This window comes from Mus caroli, chromosome 11 (genome assembly GCF_900094665.2).
Source record: "Mus caroli chromosome 11, CAROLI_EIJ_v1.1, whole genome shotgun sequence".
In the NCBI taxonomy this organism is placed as follows: domain Eukaryota; kingdom Metazoa; phylum Chordata; class Mammalia; order Rodentia; family Muridae; genus Mus; species Mus caroli.
The window spans coordinates 31,345,148-31,365,733 of record NC_034580.1 but is presented as its reverse complement, the minus strand read 5'-3'; the positions used below and the strand labels follow the sequence as shown (position 1 = coordinate 31,365,733).

The 20,586-nt window shown below is 41.7% G+C and overlaps 1 protein-coding gene across 1 annotated transcript in view; it reads right to left on the bottom strand.

Moving 5' to 3' along the window:
* The window catches only part of Pank3 (pantothenate kinase 3), a 22,321-nt gene extending 6,142 nt beyond the window's left edge, over positions 1-16,179 (bottom strand). Inside the window, exons 1-6 of the mRNA XM_021176531.2 lie at positions 15,732-16,179; positions 9,374-9,726; positions 7,989-8,242; positions 7,044-7,220; positions 3,406-3,529; positions 1,521-1,646 (exon numbers count right to left, since the gene is read on the bottom strand). Coding sequence (XP_021032190.1) covers positions 1,521-1,646; positions 3,406-3,529; positions 7,044-7,220; positions 7,989-8,242; positions 9,374-9,726; positions 15,732-15,759 — 1,062 coding nt within the window. The 5' untranslated portion in view covers positions 15,760-16,179. The remainder of the gene's footprint in view (positions 1-1,520; positions 1,647-3,405; positions 3,530-7,043; positions 7,221-7,988; positions 8,243-9,373; positions 9,727-15,731) is intronic.
* Positions 16,180-20,586: the final 4,407 nt, after the last annotated feature.

Here is a 20,586-nt window from a genome sequence, read left to right as displayed (position 1 = left end):
AAAAAAAAAAAAAAAAAAAAAAAAAAAAAAAAAAAAAAAAAAAAAAAACCCAAAAAAAAAAAAAAAAAAAAAAAAAAAAAAAAAAGGGACTGGTGAGATGGCTCAGCGGTTAAGAGCACTGACTGCCCTTCCAGAGGTCATGAGTTCAAATCCCAGCAACCACAAGGTAGCTCACTATCCATAATGAGAAACATAAAAAAAAACCTGGAGCAAGCGGAGGCCAGAGTAAGCAGGGCTGGAGCAAGAGGGAGAAAGGAAGGGGAAAGGCATTGTCTGCTCTCCCAGATGCCTGGGGTTCAGTTCCTAGCACCCAGCCACCCTGCTGTAACTCCAGTTCCAGACGCCCTCTCTTGGGCTTCTAGGGTACTGCACACATATGTGGCAGAGACATCTGTACAGGCAAGCACTCATGCAAATGAAATTAAAAAAAAAAAAAAAGACTGATTAGCTGCACAGATTAGAATTTAACTGGATATTGTGAATAGCAACAACATAGGAGGTGGGCTGTGGTTTTTTGTTTTGTTTTGTTTGACACGGGGTCTTGCCATGGAACCCTGGCACTTCTATAGATCAGCCTGGCCAGGGAGCTAGCAAACATCTTGCCGCTGCTTCCTGAGCTTTAGGCTCATACAAGTGCAGCCATTAAGCTTAACAAGAGGAAAACCAATCGCACAGATTTCAAGGGTTCACAATAGGGTTATTTGGGGGGGGGGGGAGAGATTAAAAAGAATCTTCTTTCTGAGAAACAAGAAACTTCCTATTGTTCACTTGGTCAGAAGAGCAATGAAATTCTCATCTGTGAGCTGTCTATGTGGTAGCTAACTATCTGCCAAACTGAAACAAAATGAATCAATTTACTTAAGTCAATAATTTGTGGCACAAACCTGTAATTTCATCATTTATGGAGGCCTGAAATTCAGTCTGAGCCGGGTGTGTAGTGTGACCTTTCAAAACACATGACTTATGACCCAGGCCTAGGAAAATACCTCAATCTGTAAACATAAGGAACTAGGTTTGATTCCTAAAACAAATGTGTTAAAAAAAAAAAAGGCCAAGTGTGGTGGCACATGTTTGTATGCCCAGATATAGGTGAGGCAGATCTCTGGGGTTTGTAGTCCAGCCAGTACAGCCTCACTAGTACATTCCATGCCAGCGAGAGACTCTGTCTCAAAGATTGTGGAGAGTGACACCTGAAGTTATCTTCTGGTTTCCACTAACGTACACACAAAAATTATTTAATTTTTACATATATAAATACAAAATATATAGAAATATAGAGCCAGGCAGTGGTAGCGCACACCTTTAATCCCAGCACTTGGGAGGCAGAGGCAAGCGGATTTTTGAGTTTCGAGACCAGCCTGGTTTACAGAGTGAGTTCCAGGACAGCCAGGGCTACACAGAGAAACTGTGTCTCGAAAAAAAACCAAAAAACAAAATACAAACCAAATAAAAAAAAAGAAATATAGAACAATTTCATACAAAACACACTGTTAAATAACCCACAAAAAGTGTTTACATACCTCATGTTCTAAAAACAATGCTTTCAGTTGGCCCTTTGACCAGTAATCCAAAGCATACGCCAAAAGTTTCATGGAGAGAGTATTGACACGTAAAAAGTTCCCAACGAAGACAACTCGATTTATTTTCTGGAAAGAGAAAAAAAAAAAGTGGCTTTTAAGGGTATTAAAATATTTATGTGAGAATGTGGGTGTCAATCTACTACTAATTTCTGCATGGAGTTCTGCAATTCTGATTACTCAGGAATTAGATAATTTACCGAGACTCCTGTACAACAGCAGGAGCGAACTCTGATGTCTAATACAGACACTGGACTTCAGTGACACTGGACTTCAGTGTTGATGTCACGTCACTGCACATTCCTGGACTACAACCAAATATACCAAGAGACAGAGTGTGTGAGTCAGGGAGGCTGTGCACCTGTGTGGAAGGTGTGGCAACTGCCTGTTCTTTCCTTTTTAGTTTTACTACAAGCTTTACATTGATCTACTTATGTCATAAACATGCACCTGGCCCCTACATAAAGTTGGACAGTAGAAATGATTGGGGGGAGGGAGCATGAAAGGTGAGTAACATGAAAGTTAAGAAAGAGGAGGAAGAGGAGGAAGATGTGAGGCCAGTGGACCAGAAGGCATAAACCAACTAAAACAGTTTGAGATCAGGAGAGATGACCCAGTGGCTAAGAGCAGGAGCTGATGGTCCAGAGGACCAGGGTTCTATTCCTAGCACCACCTTGGCTGTCACAATTATCTGTAACTCTAATACCAGCAAATCCAATGCCCTTTTCTGCCTTCCACAGGCACTGCATATATGGTGTACAGATAAACATGCAAGAAAAATAACCATATACATAAAATAAAAAATTGTTTAGCCCAGAGAGCTGACTCAGTCTTTGAATTCACGACTGAGAGCAAACCCCAGAATGCTCCTGTCTCCCCATCCATGCTTATTGGGGTTATAGGTGCAAAGCCACATCTGGCTTCTGATATGGGTGCTAGGGACTCAAATTCAGGTCCTCATGCCTGCACAGCAGCCACTGAGCCATTTCCCCAGCTCTCCATATTGTTCTTAAGGCAAGCAGCACACATCACTCAAACCGCATGAAGAACAAGTCTCAATGCCTTCATAGCCCTGTACAATGCTGCTTGATCCATATGCAACAAGGCAGCACTGTAAAGAAGCCGAGGGCAGTAAGAAAACTTCCAAGCATCTTACTAATTGAGTACTCCATCAATTATAAACAAGAGTCCACAGTGTCCTTTTCAACAGTTACCTCAAGATGTTTTTACCTCACTTAGATTTAGACTGTACATTCATTGGGAAGACATTTTGTCTTATGTCTAGCCCCAGGTTGGTTGGTTTTGTTTTGCAGGGTTGGTGACTGAACACCAAGAACACTGCCTTTTTCTATTTCTCCCATTTCTTTCCTTCTTCCTATTGGTTGTTTTGAAGCAAAGGCTGTATAGCCCTGGGTGGCCTGAACTCTTTGTAGGCCAGGTTGCCCTTAAACTCAAAGAGATCTGTCTGCCTGCTTCTTGAGTGCTGTTATTTGTCATGGAAGAAAATGTACCAGAGTAACTGGTAAGCTGCTTGGGAATGTATGAAATGGATCTCAATCTGAGAGCTCACTGGAAAATAAAGGCACTCTGTCAGTGCACAGGAATCACCTTTTTAAATTATTTTTATTATCTTAAATTTTTAAAAAAACAAAAGACAGGGTCTGTCTATGTAACCCTTAATGGCCTTGAACTCCCTATGTATGTAGACCAGGTTAGCCTTAAAACTCATAGAACTCCCTCCTGAGTGCTAGGATTAAAGGCATTGATTAAAGTACTGGGTCCAGCTTTTTGTTTTTGCACAATTAAAAAAGATTCTTGGATGTCTTACCTCATTAACAGCACACATCCGCGCCACAGAACCAATGTTATTGGTGATGGTAACTAAAGTAGCTCTTGCCAGGTCCTCTTTACTAACAGTCTCTCGTTTCTCCTTATAAATCATGTTACCAAAACTGCAAAGAGACAGAGACAGACAGACAGACAGAGAGAAACAAGTCAGATCTACCGGTAATGAATGACAATTCACCTTAACTTACACAACTATAATAGCTCTATAAAGTTAGGCCAAAGAGCATGAGCACATAGGGCGGCTTAAAACAAAAGTCTGTAAGGAATAAGCAGCATTTTAAAAAGAAAAGTTAAACCTGTGTTTAAAAAATGCACACTTCTTTGTTATTAGTAAGCAAAGATTTATTTTATCTATATTTTAAGACCTTAAAACACACAAAAAAAATATGAAAACTATTTTAGAAAGCCAAAAAAGTGCAGTGATTGATTTAAAAGTTTGCTTTTAAAGTCAAAATATTGTTAAAGATGTCATCTCTAATATCAACCACACAAGCATCTACAACATACCAAGCATTATGCTACAGACACAAAGGTCCCTCAAGCAGTATACTGTCTAGGGTAGCATTGTCCAATAGAAATACATGCTACATAATATATTATCTATTAACTATATTTTTAAAAGGTAAAAATAAAGGCGAAATGAACTAGAGTTGCTCATCTAAGTGTAGCCATTTGGCCATGTGGCCCACATTAACTTCATTCCAAGTGCTTGTTGCACACATGTTAAGAGGCTGTCCTATGGACAAAGCAGGCCACACAGAGAACAACAGAGACTAACTGTAACAAGACAAAACAAAAATCAGAGAGCCAGAAAGAAAAGATTCTATTTTTGTGGTAAGAAGAAAAAGGTAAGTGAAAAGGAAGGTTTTCCACAGTAAAAAGAAGTTTAACTAGTTTTTAAAAAGGAAAATTTTTAGACAGAAGCAACAGAGGCTAATAATGTCAACAAAAATAATGAAACATGTATGAGATCAAACATGACATCAAGTGTAAAGAGCAAAGGATCTCAGAATAGAGGGCTGAGGAGGTAAAGTCCTCACCACAAGAGGGCACTGGGTATCCTGACAAGCAACAGCCAATCACAACATAACGGAGATCATATACAAACAAAAATATTTAGGAGCACAGGGAGGATTCATGAGGTTCCACCCTTCCCTGAGGATCCAAGAGTTGATGGGGAAGGAGAATGACACACATTTTCTTCAGTGGCAAAGCCAACGCACCAATGAGCAACATCAACTAACTCATTAGGGTTGTGAAACAAAGCAGAAAGAGAAGGGGACAGCTAGTGAGAAGAGAATCAATCAAGTGGGAGGGGTATAGGAGGACAGTGGAGATGGAACGAGAGAAAAAGAAACTATATTCACAAATGCCATAATGAAACCTATTAATATATATAAAATATGCTAACATAAACTTTTGTTTAGGAACAAATTTAAATTAACAAATTTATAGACCACTTTTTAAACGTCTGAAAGGCACTTAAGTTCTATAACAGAAATAACAAAAAAAAAATCACTTTTTCCAAATATTTATTAATTCCCTCTCTGTGTGTATGTATACACATTCAGAGCTCAGAAGACAACCTACAGGAGGAGTCAGTTCTCTCCTGCCCCACGTAGGTTCTAGGACACGCATGGCAGGAAGCACCTTTACCCACTGAGCCATCTTACTAACCCAAGAATGTCATTCCCCTAAGTTGACAAAGAAGCTTAATGAAATCAAAAAAATAAATAGAACATACTTTATGCTTCTATAACTTTAACAGAGGTTAGCAATGACATGTCCAGAGTAAAAAACAAAAAATTAATGTATGATGATGCTATCTCAAATCAGTGGAAAAAATAATAAGTGTTAGGTCTTTGTGAAAAAAATTGAAAAACTAAAAGTGGATCCATCTCATCACATAATACTGCTTTACGAAAAAGTATAGGCTGGGTGTGGTGGCGCACACCTTTAATCCCAGCACTTGGGAGGCAGAGTCAGGCGAATTTCTGAGTTCGAGGCTAGCCTGGTCTACAAAGTGAGTTCCAGGACATCCAGGGCTACACAGAGAAACCCTGTCTCAAAAAAAAAAAAAAAAAAAAAAAAAAAAAAAAAAAAAAAAAAAAAAAAGAAAAAGAAAAAGTATAAATGTTTGTATCAAAGACTTAAGTATAAAAGTATTAAAGTGGGGCTGGAGAGATGGCTCTGCTCTTCCAGAGGTCCTGAGTTCAATTCCCAGCAACCACATGGTGGCTCACAACCATCTGTAATGGGATCTGATGCCCTCTTCTGGTGTGTCTGAAGACAGCTACAGTATACTCATATAAATAAATTAATAAATCTAAAAAATAATTTTTTTTTAAAAAGTAATAATGTGTCAGAAAAATATACATGTTAATTCCTTTATGTTTGGAATGTGGAAGACTTACTTACTATGAATCAATATCCAGAAGCCATAAAGGAAAAGACTGATAAATTCAACTGTATAACAACAAGCCAACAACAAACCGATCAGCAATCACTAAAAGCAACATGTAAGGTTCTCAGCAAATTAAAAGCAAGGCATGCAAATTAAAACTACACTAAGATGCTGCTTCGTTAGCAGATCAGCAAAACCTCATAGCACACCCGTGCACTTTATGGAAATACTTTACCCTGTGGTCTTGGTGAAAACCACCACTTGGATCGGAGGGCATGCTTAACATTACTGTAAAACGCACTTGTACTTTATCTTTAGGAGGGTAAGCTTCCAACAGGACTACAGCAAGGACAAAGACAGACTAGAGCTGCAACATGGAAAGACTTCTGTCTAGAATCTGTAACTATCTTAGAGTCACATATGCCATGTACGGACACAAGTTTTTGGATAAGCAGATTATAGGATACAATTTGTATTTGTACAGGCAATGGATGCTCTGGAATATAAGAAATTTCTGTTTTCCTGTTTTTGTCTTTTTAAGACAAGGTCACACTGTGTGAGCCTGACAGGCTGGAAACTCCTTTTGTAGATTTTGTTAACCTCAAAAACTAGAGCTGACTGAGCACACGCCTTTAATCCCAGCACTCAGCAGGCAGAGGCAGGTAGATCTCTGAGTTTGAGGCCAACCTGGTATGAAAAGCAAATTCCAAGACAGCCAGGTTTGTTACACAGAGAAAACCCTGTTGTTTTCAAAACAAAACAACAACAGATCACAGAGCTCGCCCTGTCTCTGCTTCCTGAATGAGATTAAAGTTGTGTGATGCTGTGCCCAGGTGAGAAGTTTCTTTTTGTTCTGCAGTGCAGGGAATCAACCCTGGCCTTGCTCCTCCACTGAGAAACATCACTTAGCACAAGGCAGTTTTTCACAGGGTGCAAACAAGACAAAACTTAATGAATTTTTATGTTTGCTGATTGTGCCATAACTAGCTCTGTACATCAGGCTGATCTCAAAACTCAAGAGATCAGCCTGCCTCTAGCTCCTGGTGCTGGGATTAATGGTGCGTACCACCACTGCCCAGCTTGAATATTTTATTTTTAAACTTCAATGTTCAAAACTTGAACTCTAAACAGAGAAGAGGAAATCATCCTTAAACCCCATGGCATAATATTATCCAAAAACTAAACAAGACAACTTGAGTAACAATGTAACTTACCTAGATGCCACAGCCCAACCCGGCAGACCAAATCTTTCATAATCTCCTCCATAAATATCTCGGACCAACCTATCAGCTTGGGTGCTGTCACCTTTGGATGCCATTTCCAGAGCCTCTTCAAAACTTTCACAGCCAGTCAACAAACTGCATAAACCAAGAAAGGTGCCCCCTCCAAGGCTAAAAAGGAAAATAAGGTGTACTTGTTAAGTTGCATTTACATGTTATTTTCTTTCACTTATTGAATAAACAGAGGGAAAACATGGCAAATGCTAAACACCAATGTGATAAAAAATAAGACTACTTAGTAGAACCAAACCCATCATATAAAAAGCTAAATCTGCTGGGAGAAAAATCCTACCTGGCATCTAATAACTCAAACTGTATAACGGCTAAAAATATACTCCTGTGTATGCACTGAAAGAAATGCTAACAGTCGACCGACGAGACTGTGTGCTACAAAGTCAGCTGAGACAAGGTCTTGAGTTCTGGGTCAGCCTGTGCAACAGAGCTGTCTGTGTGCTAAAAATACCACACAAAAAAGGAAATCTGTGATTAAAGTCCCAATAAATGACTTGGTGAAAGGTTTACTTAGTTGTCCAATTAGACTAAAATCAATTCCATTGTGCTATATGGCTGTGAGATGCCATGTGGGTACTAAAACTCAACTTGGGTTTTCTGCAAGATCAGCAAGTGCTCCTAACCACTGAGCCATCTCTCCAGTCCCCTATGTAGTTTTCTGTTTTACAAATGTGTTTTTTTCTGGTACAACTGTATAGCAATATATAGCAAAAACAGCTGGGGCCTAATTCAGTAGAGTATTCTTGCTGGGCAACAGTTTAAGAGCCTCTTTTGTTCTCCAGCACCAAAACAAACAAAAAAATATACTCCTCAATTTTCATGCATAAAACATGATGAATGATATAATCAAACCAAAAAGATGACTACCTTGTCCCAGTCACTCTTTTATAGTTGTCTTTGGAATGGACTGCTAAAATACTGACTCCTGAGCCAATATTCACTACCAGCAGTGGGTAAGGATCATCCAGGTTAAAAGGCATCTTTTGGCATCGCTCGGGTTCTGAGGCATTAGCAAAATAATAGCATTCTGCTTGTCCATTGAAACTGACGGAATCTATGTACAGCAAGCCCTTTACAAGGCAGTCAAGTTCATCCAGTTTGTGCAGGTGGAGGTTTCCAATCTGAAAGAAAAAAAGCAAAAAATCAGAATTTAAAAAAAAAAAATCAAATATATCTGGTTTAATTATATTGTATAGTTTTCAGAGATTTTATAAAACTTCAGTATTATTTTTATTTAAGGCACTACAGGTTTCATTTTATTTAGGGTCAAAATCTCTAGGATTGATCTCACGCACTTGGCTGGTTCTCACCGCCTTGGATCATTTAATTTCCCATGGATGAAGAGGAGGCAGGTATCAAAGTAACATTTTAGGACAGATGGCTCAGCAGTTAATTCTAACTACTAATGCACACAAACATGAGTCACACTCATACAGTTTCAATGTATATATTAATCGGCTAGAATGGCATTCCAAAATACTGAATTACATTTGATAAAACTCCAAATACAGAAAGACAATATCCCTTCAGTAGCTCTCCTGTGACACGCATTACAACCTCAAGGACAAGGGCAAATACTAATGTAACTTATTTCAGGAAATAAGATAGTCAATATGAAAACAAAAATCAAAACCAAACACAAAATGCCAGGGTGTATGTGTGCTGAGGTGGCACATGCCTTTCATTCCACCACTTAGGAGGCAGAGGCAGGCAGGTCTGAGTTCCCCGTCTACAGAGCTACTTTCAGGACAGCTAAGGCCACGCAAACAAACCGTTTTGAAAAAACAAAAATATCAAAATAAAAATTAAGACAGTAACAGTAAGACTGCCACAGGGGTCTCCCAGCACAGCTCTGCACCACAGCTCTACCACATGCACCACATTCCATCAACACACTGAAAGCCCATCAGTCCAACATCTAGTCATGCACATCCAACTCTGGAAAGGGCCATTCTAATCATTGGTTCTCAACCCGTGGGTCACAATGCTCTTCAGGGTCAAACAACCTCTTCACAGAGGTTGCCCAAGACCACGGGAAAATACAGATGTTTACATTGTGACTCATAACAGTAGCACAATTACAGTTATGAAGTAGCAACAAAAGTTATTTTTTGGTTGGAGTCACCACAACACGAGGAACTGTATTAAAGGATTGCAGCATTAGGAAGGTTAAGATAAAAGCCCAGCCTTGTATTTAAAATTGAATATTCACGTTAATATTATTTTTTGGTTTTCAAGTAAGAGACACCTACTGTGCGAAAATCTTTCTCAAACTTGTAAGCACCACCTCCTGTAGCACTCAGCACCGTTTGTAAGGTTGAGAAATTTTTATCTCTCCCCATTTGGATAAAAGTAGGCAGGTCCTGGGTTGGAAATCTGATAAAGTGCAAGTTTCCTCTTCGTCCAAAAAGTGTTAAATCCTTCAGTTCAAGATGTACATCCCGAATGCCAGTAGATCCATATGCTACATTAGAAGTCAAGTATTTCCGAATACTCTTTAAGCTCTCAACTTCCTCTTGTTCTTCCTCTGCTGTGATGTCAATAGGTTCAAAGTATGAGAGCTTTACTAGCGTTCCTCCAATGTCCATGCCAAACCATGGGAAAGCTGGAAATTAAAAGAAAAAAGGAAGAAAAAAATATATAGTAGGAAAACAAAGTAGAATGAGTGCTTAATTAGCCACAAACTTCATTTCCTCTGAATCATGCGCTTAGTTAACACTTACATTGATGTAAGTCTTACCTTCTGCATGTAACTCACCCTTTCTTTCAGTTTTATCTGTATATTTTCCTAAAAACTTAAATGGTTACCAAAACACTGGGTTTAATTCTTTATCCAACAGGTGTCCCTATTCAATCATTACATTCTTATCATGTGACGCAGCTGGCAGCTATCCTGAAACTCATTGACTCTGAAGGCCAGGCTAGCCTCAACTAAGAGATCTACCACCACTGCCCCACTGACAAGAATTTAAACTAACTGATTATCACTAGGATTTGATTTTTTTTTTTAAAGGGAACTAGGAGAAAGATTCCATCTGAGAAAACAGTCAAGCACAAAAGATCTTGCATGCTAGAATAAGAAACTTAGTCTTGAATCTATAAATAATTTCAAGCATAAGAAAAGTGTAGTTTGGCTGAATACCACTAGGAAAATACGGGACAAATAGACAAAATTACAAATTAGGCATTTATAAATTAAAGGCACCTAGCAAACAGAAAATCAAAACAATTTAAGCATTATTTAAAAATTACAGATTTCTGGGCCCTCGCTCCAGTGCTAGACTATATTACCTGAAGAGTTAGATTTGGGAGGCTGGAGAGATGGCTCAGCAAATGATAGGTAGTGTTTGCTGCTCTTCCAGATATCTTGATTTAATATCTTAGCACCCACACCAGGTGGCTCACAAGTTCCAAGAACTCCAGCCCAAGGGGATCTTAGCCTCCCCACCCCACCCCCACCCATGGGCACCAAGCACAGATATTGTGCATGCAGGCACTCATAGGCAGCTCCATTAGGTAAAAAGAATGTGGTATGACTAAGTACTACTTTTAGTTCATAAAATCTAGAATTTTTTCAGAAATTCATTCATGATTAATGAATGGCTTAAAAGGAGGGAGAGGTTTCATTTGTAATATTACAGGTCATTTCCTTGCCCCATCCCCAGTAATGTTTCTAATGCAATCCTGACAGAAGATTTTATCCAGTGTTTAAACAAATCCTCTTTAGCATTTCAGGCTTAAAAAATGTTTTGTCCCCAGTTTTTTGTTTGTTTGTTTGTTTATTTGTTTTTTGAGGGTGACCTCATGCTGTAGCTCAGACTGACCTGGAATTATAGGTGTATTTATAAATTATGCATTTATAGTCCCAGTTGGGACTATAACTTTGACTTTGAACTTGCAGCAATCCTGATTTAACAATGTTGGTATTATGGGTGTGAGCCACAAGACCTGGCTATCCTACTTTAAAATTGGGAGCGGATGACACTCAGTAAGGGAACTTGAATTTCCCTCTGAATTGCTTTAAAAATTTAAAATACCATGTTATTAATGACATATTTTGGTGATACTTGATAAAATAACTTTTTCTTCCGTTAGCCTAACCAAAAGAAGTTCTATTTAAGTGATTCTTGATTCTAGATTTCATAATCTGGAAGAACAGAAATCATTTTACCAAACTCCACTAACAGCCAGTAAGTATTTGCATCTTCTACTCCAGTCTCCTTTGGTTTTGGTCAGTAAGAAAGCCCAGGACCCTGGTGTATGCTAGGCAAACACTGCCTCTGAGCTGTACCCCAGCCCTTTAGATCCTTTCTCAGGCTCATGTCAAACACAGGTGAATGTCACTGAGAGTACAAACTGCAAGTTCAAAGTTGACTCCTTTTCCATCCAGAATCCTCTATTCACAGATTTACAATTATCAGAGTAGTAACACTCTTGAAGGCAAACTTCAAGTTAGCACTTAATATTTCTTAATCTTAAACAAAACCATGAATTAAATTTCAGTGGAAGCCTGATTAAGCAACAATATTTGAAATTTATTTGATATACTAGAGAAAAAGTCACCAACTTTTGTAAAGCTGTGACTGAGTATTCATGTTTTTTTATTTTAAGTTATGAACAGCCAATTCCAAAATGCATATTCTGTCTACCTGCAATGTGAGCTATGAAGTAGTAAGGTGTGGAAGGTAATCAAAAATCTCTTTGTAGCAAATGGTTGATATACGCTTGGTCCCTCCTCTGGTGTAACACGAGTCTCATTTAGTTAAAGCAGGAAGAACAAGAAACCATTATTACTGATTAAATCTTTTAGAGAGAAAACAATTAGTTTTAACTACCGTTAAAATAGGAAAACCAGGGCTTTTGAGACAGCTCAGCAGTTACATCCACATATAATTTAAAACTTTTTTTTTTTTTGGTTTTTCGAGACAGGGTTTCTCTGTGTAGCCCTGGCTGTCCTGGCACTCACTGTGTAGACCAGGCTGGCCTTGAACTCAGAAATCCGCCTGCCTCTGCCTCCCAAGTGCTGGGATTAAAGGCGTGCGCCTCCACCACGCCCGGCCTTAAAACAACTTTTAAACAACTTAACAACTTTTTTTTTTTTAATCTTCTATAGCCTTTTAAAAGTTTCTTGGGCAAGTTGCTTGTACCAAACGACCAAATATGTCATAACTAAAAAAGACAACTTTTACACATTTAAACTCACATACAAAGAGCCAAGAGCAGCCTGGTCTACACGCATAGCCAGTTCATGACAGCCAGAGCTATGTAATAGCACTGCTAAACAAAGCTGCACATATGAAAGCTTTCATTTGTTCACAATGATTTTCTTTTTAAAATCAGGAAAATAATTGAAAGGAATTTACTCTGCCAATAGCTCAAATTAAAAGCGGGGAGGTGGGGGATCTACCCCATTCCGTTGATTTGTGTTTATGCAGATGTGCAGGGCATGCCTGTCACAGCTTGAATGTGGAGAACAAGAGGACACGGTCTAAGAGTCAGTTCTTTCTGCACTATGTAGGTCCCAAGGACTGTATTCTTGGTGATGAAGCTATTAAGCTGTCTTGCAGCCCAACACCTAACTTTTGCAGAGATCTTTTCAACTCAGCAGTGTTCTGGAATTCATTTCCTCGAGCCAGGAAATAACCAGTATTCAGGGGCTGGAGAGAGAACTCAGCTGTTAAGAGCAGGTTTTGATTTTCTAGAGGACCTGAGTTCAGATTCCCAACACCCACTTCAGGTGGCTCCCAAAGCCTTAACAACCCAGCTCAAGAGCTGCTCTGACAGCTCTGACCCCACAGATGCACTCACCTACACATACCCACATATTCACTTTAACTAAACATAAATATTTTTAAAAATCACATTCAAAGGGCTTGAGGAAGGCAACAAAAGCACAGAAGACAAACTCAATCATGAGCCACTTTTATCATGCAGCAAATGGTCTAAATCACCAGCTTCTGACTTTTCTAGCAACTTAAAATGGGTAATACACTGGCAAATCCCAATGTTTGGAATTCACGAATAAAAGAATTTCACCCTCCTCACTGACCACTGCAAATAAAGGACTGGGTTTTCTGAGACAGACAAAATAGCACATCCTCATACCTTCAATATTAAGATGCCCTGGGAAAGATTTGAGGATTTTTGTTTTAAGTGAATTCCTCATTTCTAATGGGAGTTACATTAGCAACTGTTACCTCCTAATGGACTTTACCATCTACTAGAAGTAACAGTTTTTAAGATTAATAAGTCACTATATCAAATTACATAGAAGCACAGGATACATAAATGCTATGCTCAACAAAATTTTCAAGTATCTTACTACTTGGTTGGCACTGACTCTAAACCCATATCACATTAAATATATTCACCACCCTTTATCATTAATCCAGTTACACAGCATACATATAGGCAGAACCTAAAAACCTAAAGTTTAAGAAACATGTGGGGGCTGGAGAGTTGGCTCAGCGGTTAAAAGCACTTCCAGAGGTCCTGAGTTCAATTCCCAGCAATCACATGGTGGCTCACAACCATCTGTAATGAGATCTGACACCCTCTTCTGGTGTGCATGAAGATAGAGACTGTGTACTCCTATACACTAAATAAATTAATAAAAAAAGGAAAGAAATATGTGGGCCAATTGTGGTGGTACACATCTTTAAACCAAGCACTTGGGAGGCAAAGGGACGCAGAGTTTCAGGCTAGCCTAGACTATGTAAAGAAACCCTGCTTCAGGGGGGCAAAAATCATGTAGGGAAAGGTGAGATGGGCCTTGAGCAACATACAATGTGTACATGTATAAATTTCTTAAAAACTGAGAGGCCAAGTTCCTCAAGGGAGAGAAGAGCCTGATTCACTTACTTCTTTCCTGGAGATGAATTAACACATAATTCAACTTAGATGATAAAAGTGATTTTTTTCTTTGGAGAGAGAGCGAGAGAACTTTTTATGTAGCCCTAGCTGTCCTGAAACTAGTTCTGTTGACCAGACTGGTCTTGAACTCAAGAGATCTATCTGCCTGCCTCTCCTGGGATTAAAGGCACAAGTCACCAAGGCCCATCAACCAAATGTAAATTCTATAACAAGCAGAGAAAGTTCACTGAAGGAAGGTACTGGAGTTGGGATCACAAACGTGAGCCACCATGCTAGCCTAAGGTGCATTAATTTACCCCAGAAAATGTAAACGTGGTCACTGTTTCAGACTTCCTATTTTTGTTTTTCTGAGACAAGATCTCACCACATAACTCCAACTGGCCTCAGAATTTGGGGAGATTACTCGTCTCTGCTTCCTGAATGTTGGGGTTAAAGCTGTGTACCACCACACCCTGGTTCAGATTTGATGTAAGAAGTTAGTGTGGTGGCGCACGCCTTTAATCCCTGCATTAGACAGGCAGAGGCAGGCAGGTTTCTGAGTTAGAGGCTAGCCTGGTCTACAAAGTGAGTTCCAGGACAGCCAGAGCTGCAGAGAAATCTTGTCTACAAACAAACAAAACAAAACAAAACATCATTAATGCTTTCTATAAGCAGATAATCTAAAATTACAACAAACACTGTTTCTTAAGGACTATGCCCTGTAGGTGGAAGAGAAGCAGCACTGCACTTTGAGCCAGTACAAGGAGGGGACTAAAAGTTACTGAAGCAAACTTGTCTTTCCTCATCTTTAAGCACTGAGAACTCTCACGTTTTAAGTAAATGTTTCTAGACTGCGTTGGAAGCTGCGTCTGTGAGGTTTATGGGAACAGGCAGGGAAGAGGTTCATGCCCCCTTTACAGCTGACCTCTAGGCGCAGTTGTAGAGGATGGCAGAAAACACTAAAATCTGTAAAACCTGTATGACAGGAACACAGATCCCCACATCCCCAGTTTGTAGAAAATGAAAGAACAACATTCACAAAGACGGAGCCAATAAACAAGCCAACCGCAGGAATAAGAGGCATTTAAAAGACAGCTTGTGAAACTTGATGTGTCTCTCATAGCAAGGTTAGAACCTTTGCATGTATATGCATGTACAACTACAGAAAAAAGCTCGAGGTATTTACCACCATATTAATGTGTTCGAAATAGCTGAAATACGATGTTTAACCTTGGTGTTTATCCTCTCCCTAAAACACAAAACCAGCTGATTTTCTAAACTGCCCAAGCCATTAATTTATCTACAGGCAGAGTACATGCACAAGGGCTGAACAGCTCCAACTGCAAGGCTGACAACTCCCAGGAACCCACCTGGACTTCAAGGACACGCGCAGAAAACCCAGAAACCGGGGAAAATGGGAGGGAGGTGGTGTATCAACCCCTATCTGACAGCCGTGACTACCTCTTTTCAAGAGGGGCCTGGTAGCTGTGCTCCCATTTTGGTAAAACCCGAGTCAAGATTCTCCCGTGCACCTCCCAGATCTGCAGGGGCAAGAGAGCAGCGGGCAGGGGGACCGCAGGAGCCTGGCCCTCATGCATGGGGGTGGGGAAGCCCGCCGCCTGCAACCTGGGGTTGCAGCGATCCCTCCCTTCCCTCCCTGGCTGGCGCCCGAGAACAGCCGCGAGCTTAAAGCGGGCCGCTCCGCCTGAGGCTCCAAGGGCCGTCTTCCCAACCCACGGGTCCCGGGTCCCATCTTACAGGGTTTTTTGGCATCCTTGATCTTCATGGCGTCGGCCTAAGGCGCGAGGGGTAGCCTCGGGTGCAGAGCTCAGCGAGGAGAGGTGAATACTCCGGAGCTGGCTGGGCCGCGCGGCGAGGCCCGGCCGGTTCCTCCCCTCAGGCCGGGCGGGGCGGGCCTAGGGCGGGGCGGCGGCGCCTGAGGCCACAGGCGGCCCACGGGGCGGCCCCGCAACCCCGCAAGGGGTGGCCGGGACCGAGCGAGCCGGGGAAGGCCGCGGGCCTCGCCGCTCCGTGGCCCCCCGCAGCCGCTCCGAACAAAAGGCCCCGGTCCCCCGAGCCGCCGCCGCCGCCGCCGCCGCACTGAGAAATAGCCCGCCCAGGCCCAGCGCCCACGTGACTCAGGCCTCCTCGCCTCGCTCTCCGAGGGGCTGCTAGGAGTTGTAGTTCTCCGCAGAGTGAGGCTCCACTCTCCTGCGGCAGATGCTCAGGCGGACTACAAAGCCCAGGATGCCTCTCGACCCCTATTTCTAGCCCCCCTCCGCTTCCGGAGATCGCCTCAGAGTGGTCCCAGCGGGGAGGAGGCGGGGCCTTAGTCACGCCAGCAAGGAGGCCGCCAATGGTAGCAAGCCGTGGGCGGTCCTGGCAATTCCCGGGCTCTGGTCTCGTCGCGACTGAAAGAAGAGAGGGGTTGTGAACTCTGAGGGCGCTGTCATGGCTGTCACGCAGTCGCAGATTTTCCTCTTGATGTTTTTTCCCTGTGATGGCTGTGTCAAAATTCAGGGGTCCAGACCACTGAGTACGTTTGATGAGTTAAGTCATCCGCTAAAGGAACACCTTGAATATTGGGGTTGGAAGGTCACTAAAGATGGTAACATTTGCTACATAATTATTATTTAATGTAATGTAGTCTAGCAGCCTTTTGAGCCACATGCGAGTTTTATTTACTGTGAAGATACAGCAGGAACGAGGCAGTCGAAACACTTGAAAGTTGTAGTATGGTCGTGGTGCAACGCCTTTAATCCCTGAACTCTGGAAGCAGAGGCAGGCAGATCTCTGGAAATTCGAGGCCAGCCTGGTCTACAGAGCGAGTTCCAGGACACCCAGAGCTACGGAGAAACCCCCGTCTCATAAAACAAAACGTTTGAAAGCACATGCCTTCCAGGTTCCTCACAGGATCTCTCTAGTCTAGCTCCTCATTATAAAGAGGAAAGTGACTTTCAGAGAAGAGAATTAGATGCACCAGTTCTCAGAATAAACCCAGGATACCTCTTGTGACTTGAGATCATCCATCGGAAAGGGAAGAGATGGTATCAAGGACATGGCCTCTCCACTTTTATGTCTTAGATGGCAAAGAATTCAGTAATTGACAATATGTGGCTTGGTAGGAACCTAGTTCAATGTGCTTGCCCCGGGGGAGTTGGCCCTGGAAGATAGCATTCTAAGAAACAATCTAACTGGCGAGCTCTGCTGTCCTGCCTTTGGGGATTGCTATTGTTTGGGTTTAGTTGCTCTAAGCCAAAATTCACACTCAATGAAGTAGTGTGAGAAGGTGGAGCCTTCAGAAAGTGACTGGGCAATGGGGACACCAGTCTTGCGGTTGATCAATGACTTTCTCTAGAGACTGCATTACATCTCATGGGACTAGGTTAGAGTTTATGAGAATGAGTTGGGTCTGGCAGGTCTGGTGTAATTACTGTGTACTAGTGGGTATAATGGAAAGTTAGCTTTGGTGTTCTGGCGTCTTTCGGATTCACTTGCCATTCTTCTATGGATTTTACCACGTAATGTTTGTCAGACCCCCCCTGCCTCCACCCTCCTCCCCCATAACATACCAAGTCTCAAGTATTTAGATATAGGCAACACAAGACAGACTGAAACAGTTGATAAAGCAAGGGCAGAGAGAGAGAGAGAGAGAGAGAGAGAGAGAGAGAGAGAGAGAGAGAGAGAGAGAAAAGCCAGGTGTGTGGTAGTTGCTCATGCCTTTAATCCCAACACAGACAGGTAGATTTCTGAGTTCCAGGCCAGACTGGTCTACAGATTAAGTTCCAGGATGGCCAGGGCTACACAGAGACTCCCTGTTGGGGGCTGGGGGAGGGGGAGATAAGAAAGGGCCAGGGCGATGGTGGCCCATACTTTTAATTCTAGTTCTGGGGAGGCAGATACAGGCAGATCTCTGTGCGTTCCAGGACAACCAAGATTACACAAAGAAACCCTGTCTTGTTTTCTGCCTTTGTTCTTACCCCAAGATTATTTCTTGAAACAAATTTGTCTGGTAACCAGAGCTGATGGGAATACTCCAAATCCAGAAAAGCTATTGCTTACCCTTAGCCCTGGAAATTCCTGGTTTAAAAAAGCTTTGTTTTGCCAGGCGGTGGTGGCGCACGCCTTTAATCCCAGCACTTGGGAGACAGAGGCAGGCGGATTTCTGAGTTCAAGGCCAGCCTGGTCTACAAAGTGAGTTCCAGGACAGCCAGGGCTATACAGAGAAACCCTGTCTCGAAAACAAACAAACAAAAAAAAATTTTTTTAAATGTCAAGAGAACCAATGAGTAACAGAATTAATTAAGTAACAGAAAGGCCAAACAAAAACAAAACAAAAAAAGCTTTGTTTTGGGCTGGAGAGATGGCTCAGCGGGTAAGAGCACTGACTGCTCTTCCAAAGGTCCTGAGTTCAAATCCCAGCAACCACATGGTGGCTCACAAACATCCGTACAGCTACAGTGTATTCATATACATAAAATAAATAAATAAATCTTTAAAAAAAAAAGCTTTGTTTTTCGGATGTGATAGCACACACCTTTGATCCCAGCACTTGGGAAGCAGAGGCAGGCAGATCTCTGTGATCTGCCTGATCTACATAGTGAGTTGAGTTCCAGGACAGCCAGGGCTACACAGAGAGACCTGTGTCAAGAAACAAGCACATAGCAATATAAAAGCCTTTCTTTATATGTAACAGTAACACTAGGAGTCTTTTTTCCCACTCACAGAGATCTGCCTGCCTCTGCTTCCTGAGTACTAGGATTAAAGGCAAGCAAGCACCACCATTGCCCAGCCACACTAGCAGTCTTTAGCTGAAAGACACACCCACACTGTGAGGTAGCTAAGATGTTTAGATTTGGTAATAGCTTACCGTTCTGCAGGAAACTACAAAGCTGTCTCTGAATCCTCCTTTTCAGAATTTAATGTAAGCCCATTTTGTACAGAAAACCAGGAAAAGTAGGCCATTTGGTTAGCATATAGATTCTGATGTCTTAAATTAAAAAAAAAAAAAGTTATATTATTAAAAAACGCCGGGCGGTGGTGGCGCACTCAAGTGCTTTAATCCCAGCACTCGGGGAGGCAGAGGCAGGTTTCTGAGTTCGAGGCTAGCCTGGTCTACAAAGTGAGTTCCAGGACAGCCAGGGCTATACAGAGAAACCCTGTCTCGAAAACAAACAAACAAAAAAAATTTTTTTAAATGTCAAGAGAACCAATGAGTAACAGAATTAATTAAGTAACAGAAAGGCCAGGCCTGATGGACTGAGTTTAATTCCTGGGCTCCACATGGTAGGAGAGTCCCGCTGTGACCCCACACACCCCATACACAAATCTATACACAAGATAAATAAGTAAATACATGTGAGTTTTAAAAAAAGAAACACCATGAGTCATGTCCCCTGGGAAACCCACTAATGTTGGTTATTCTAGTCATTTATGTCTTTAGAGGAAAGAAAAGAAGTATAAAGTTTGGACTCCAAAGTCCTGTCAAGGTCTTCTCAGGCTATAATAAGCCGGGGGATAAAATTAAGCCACCACCATTCCTTAAGTTAATATGAAGGACAGGCACATTCCAAGGAAAAGAGTGCCAGCTGGATTTTACTCAAATTGTCCTCTATTCGGGATATATTTTCTGATGTTTGTTCATACTTCTCAGAATAGATAAAAGTCTATCATTCCTGACCAGAAGAACTCAAAAGTTATTTTCTAGAATAAAACTTCTCCACAGCCTCAGAAACACTTTAGAGGACTGGCTGGGCATGGTGCCCACGTTTTTAACCCCAGAGCTCTAAAGGCAGAGGCTGGTAGATCTGCGTGAGTCTACCCATCCCAGACTTCACTGTGAAACCCTATTTCAAACAAAAAACTCAACAAACCAACAACATTTACATCACCGTGTGGTTTCCTTTAGGTTTCTTAGCAACCCTATGAAGGTAATAGCTTCTGGGAGTGGAAGGAAGGATGGACAGGAGGAGTATTTCTGATACTAGCCCCCAGCCAGGTTCAAGGATAGATCTTGTCTCACAGGAAGAGAGAGACAAGAGGACCTATGACATCTGTAGCCACCCACCACACATGCACATAGATACACATGCAAAGAGGCTCTAACTGGGAATTTAGATCTTGTTCCCACCACTTAATAATTGTCAGGACCAAAGGAAATTCACATTTTCAAAACTTCAAAAGTGGAACTACCCAGAAGCAGCTCGCGGTGGACTAAAGACAGATTTCTGGCAGTTAAGATAAAAGTCAGCATTCTTTGGGAACCTGTGAGACAGGTTCTCTCTAGCCAAAGGAGTCGCTTCTCTTACCTAGGGCAAAGGGACAGCTGGCTCTCTATCATATATACCCGTGGCACCTATCAGAATGTCCAGGCCTCCAGGCTTCCTCAGTCCTTACTTACAAGTGCTTGTTACACATTTCAATGCCTCCATGGACAATACCCAGATCCTCCCCTCCCCCAACTACTCACCCTTCTTATAACATGTGAGCTACTCTCAGGGTCCCTGTGTTCCTGCTAATCACTCTATACCTTCTCTAGTCTCTGCCCCTGCTATTCACTCTATACCTTCTCTAGTCTCTGCCCCTGCTATTCACTCTATACCTTCTCTAGTCT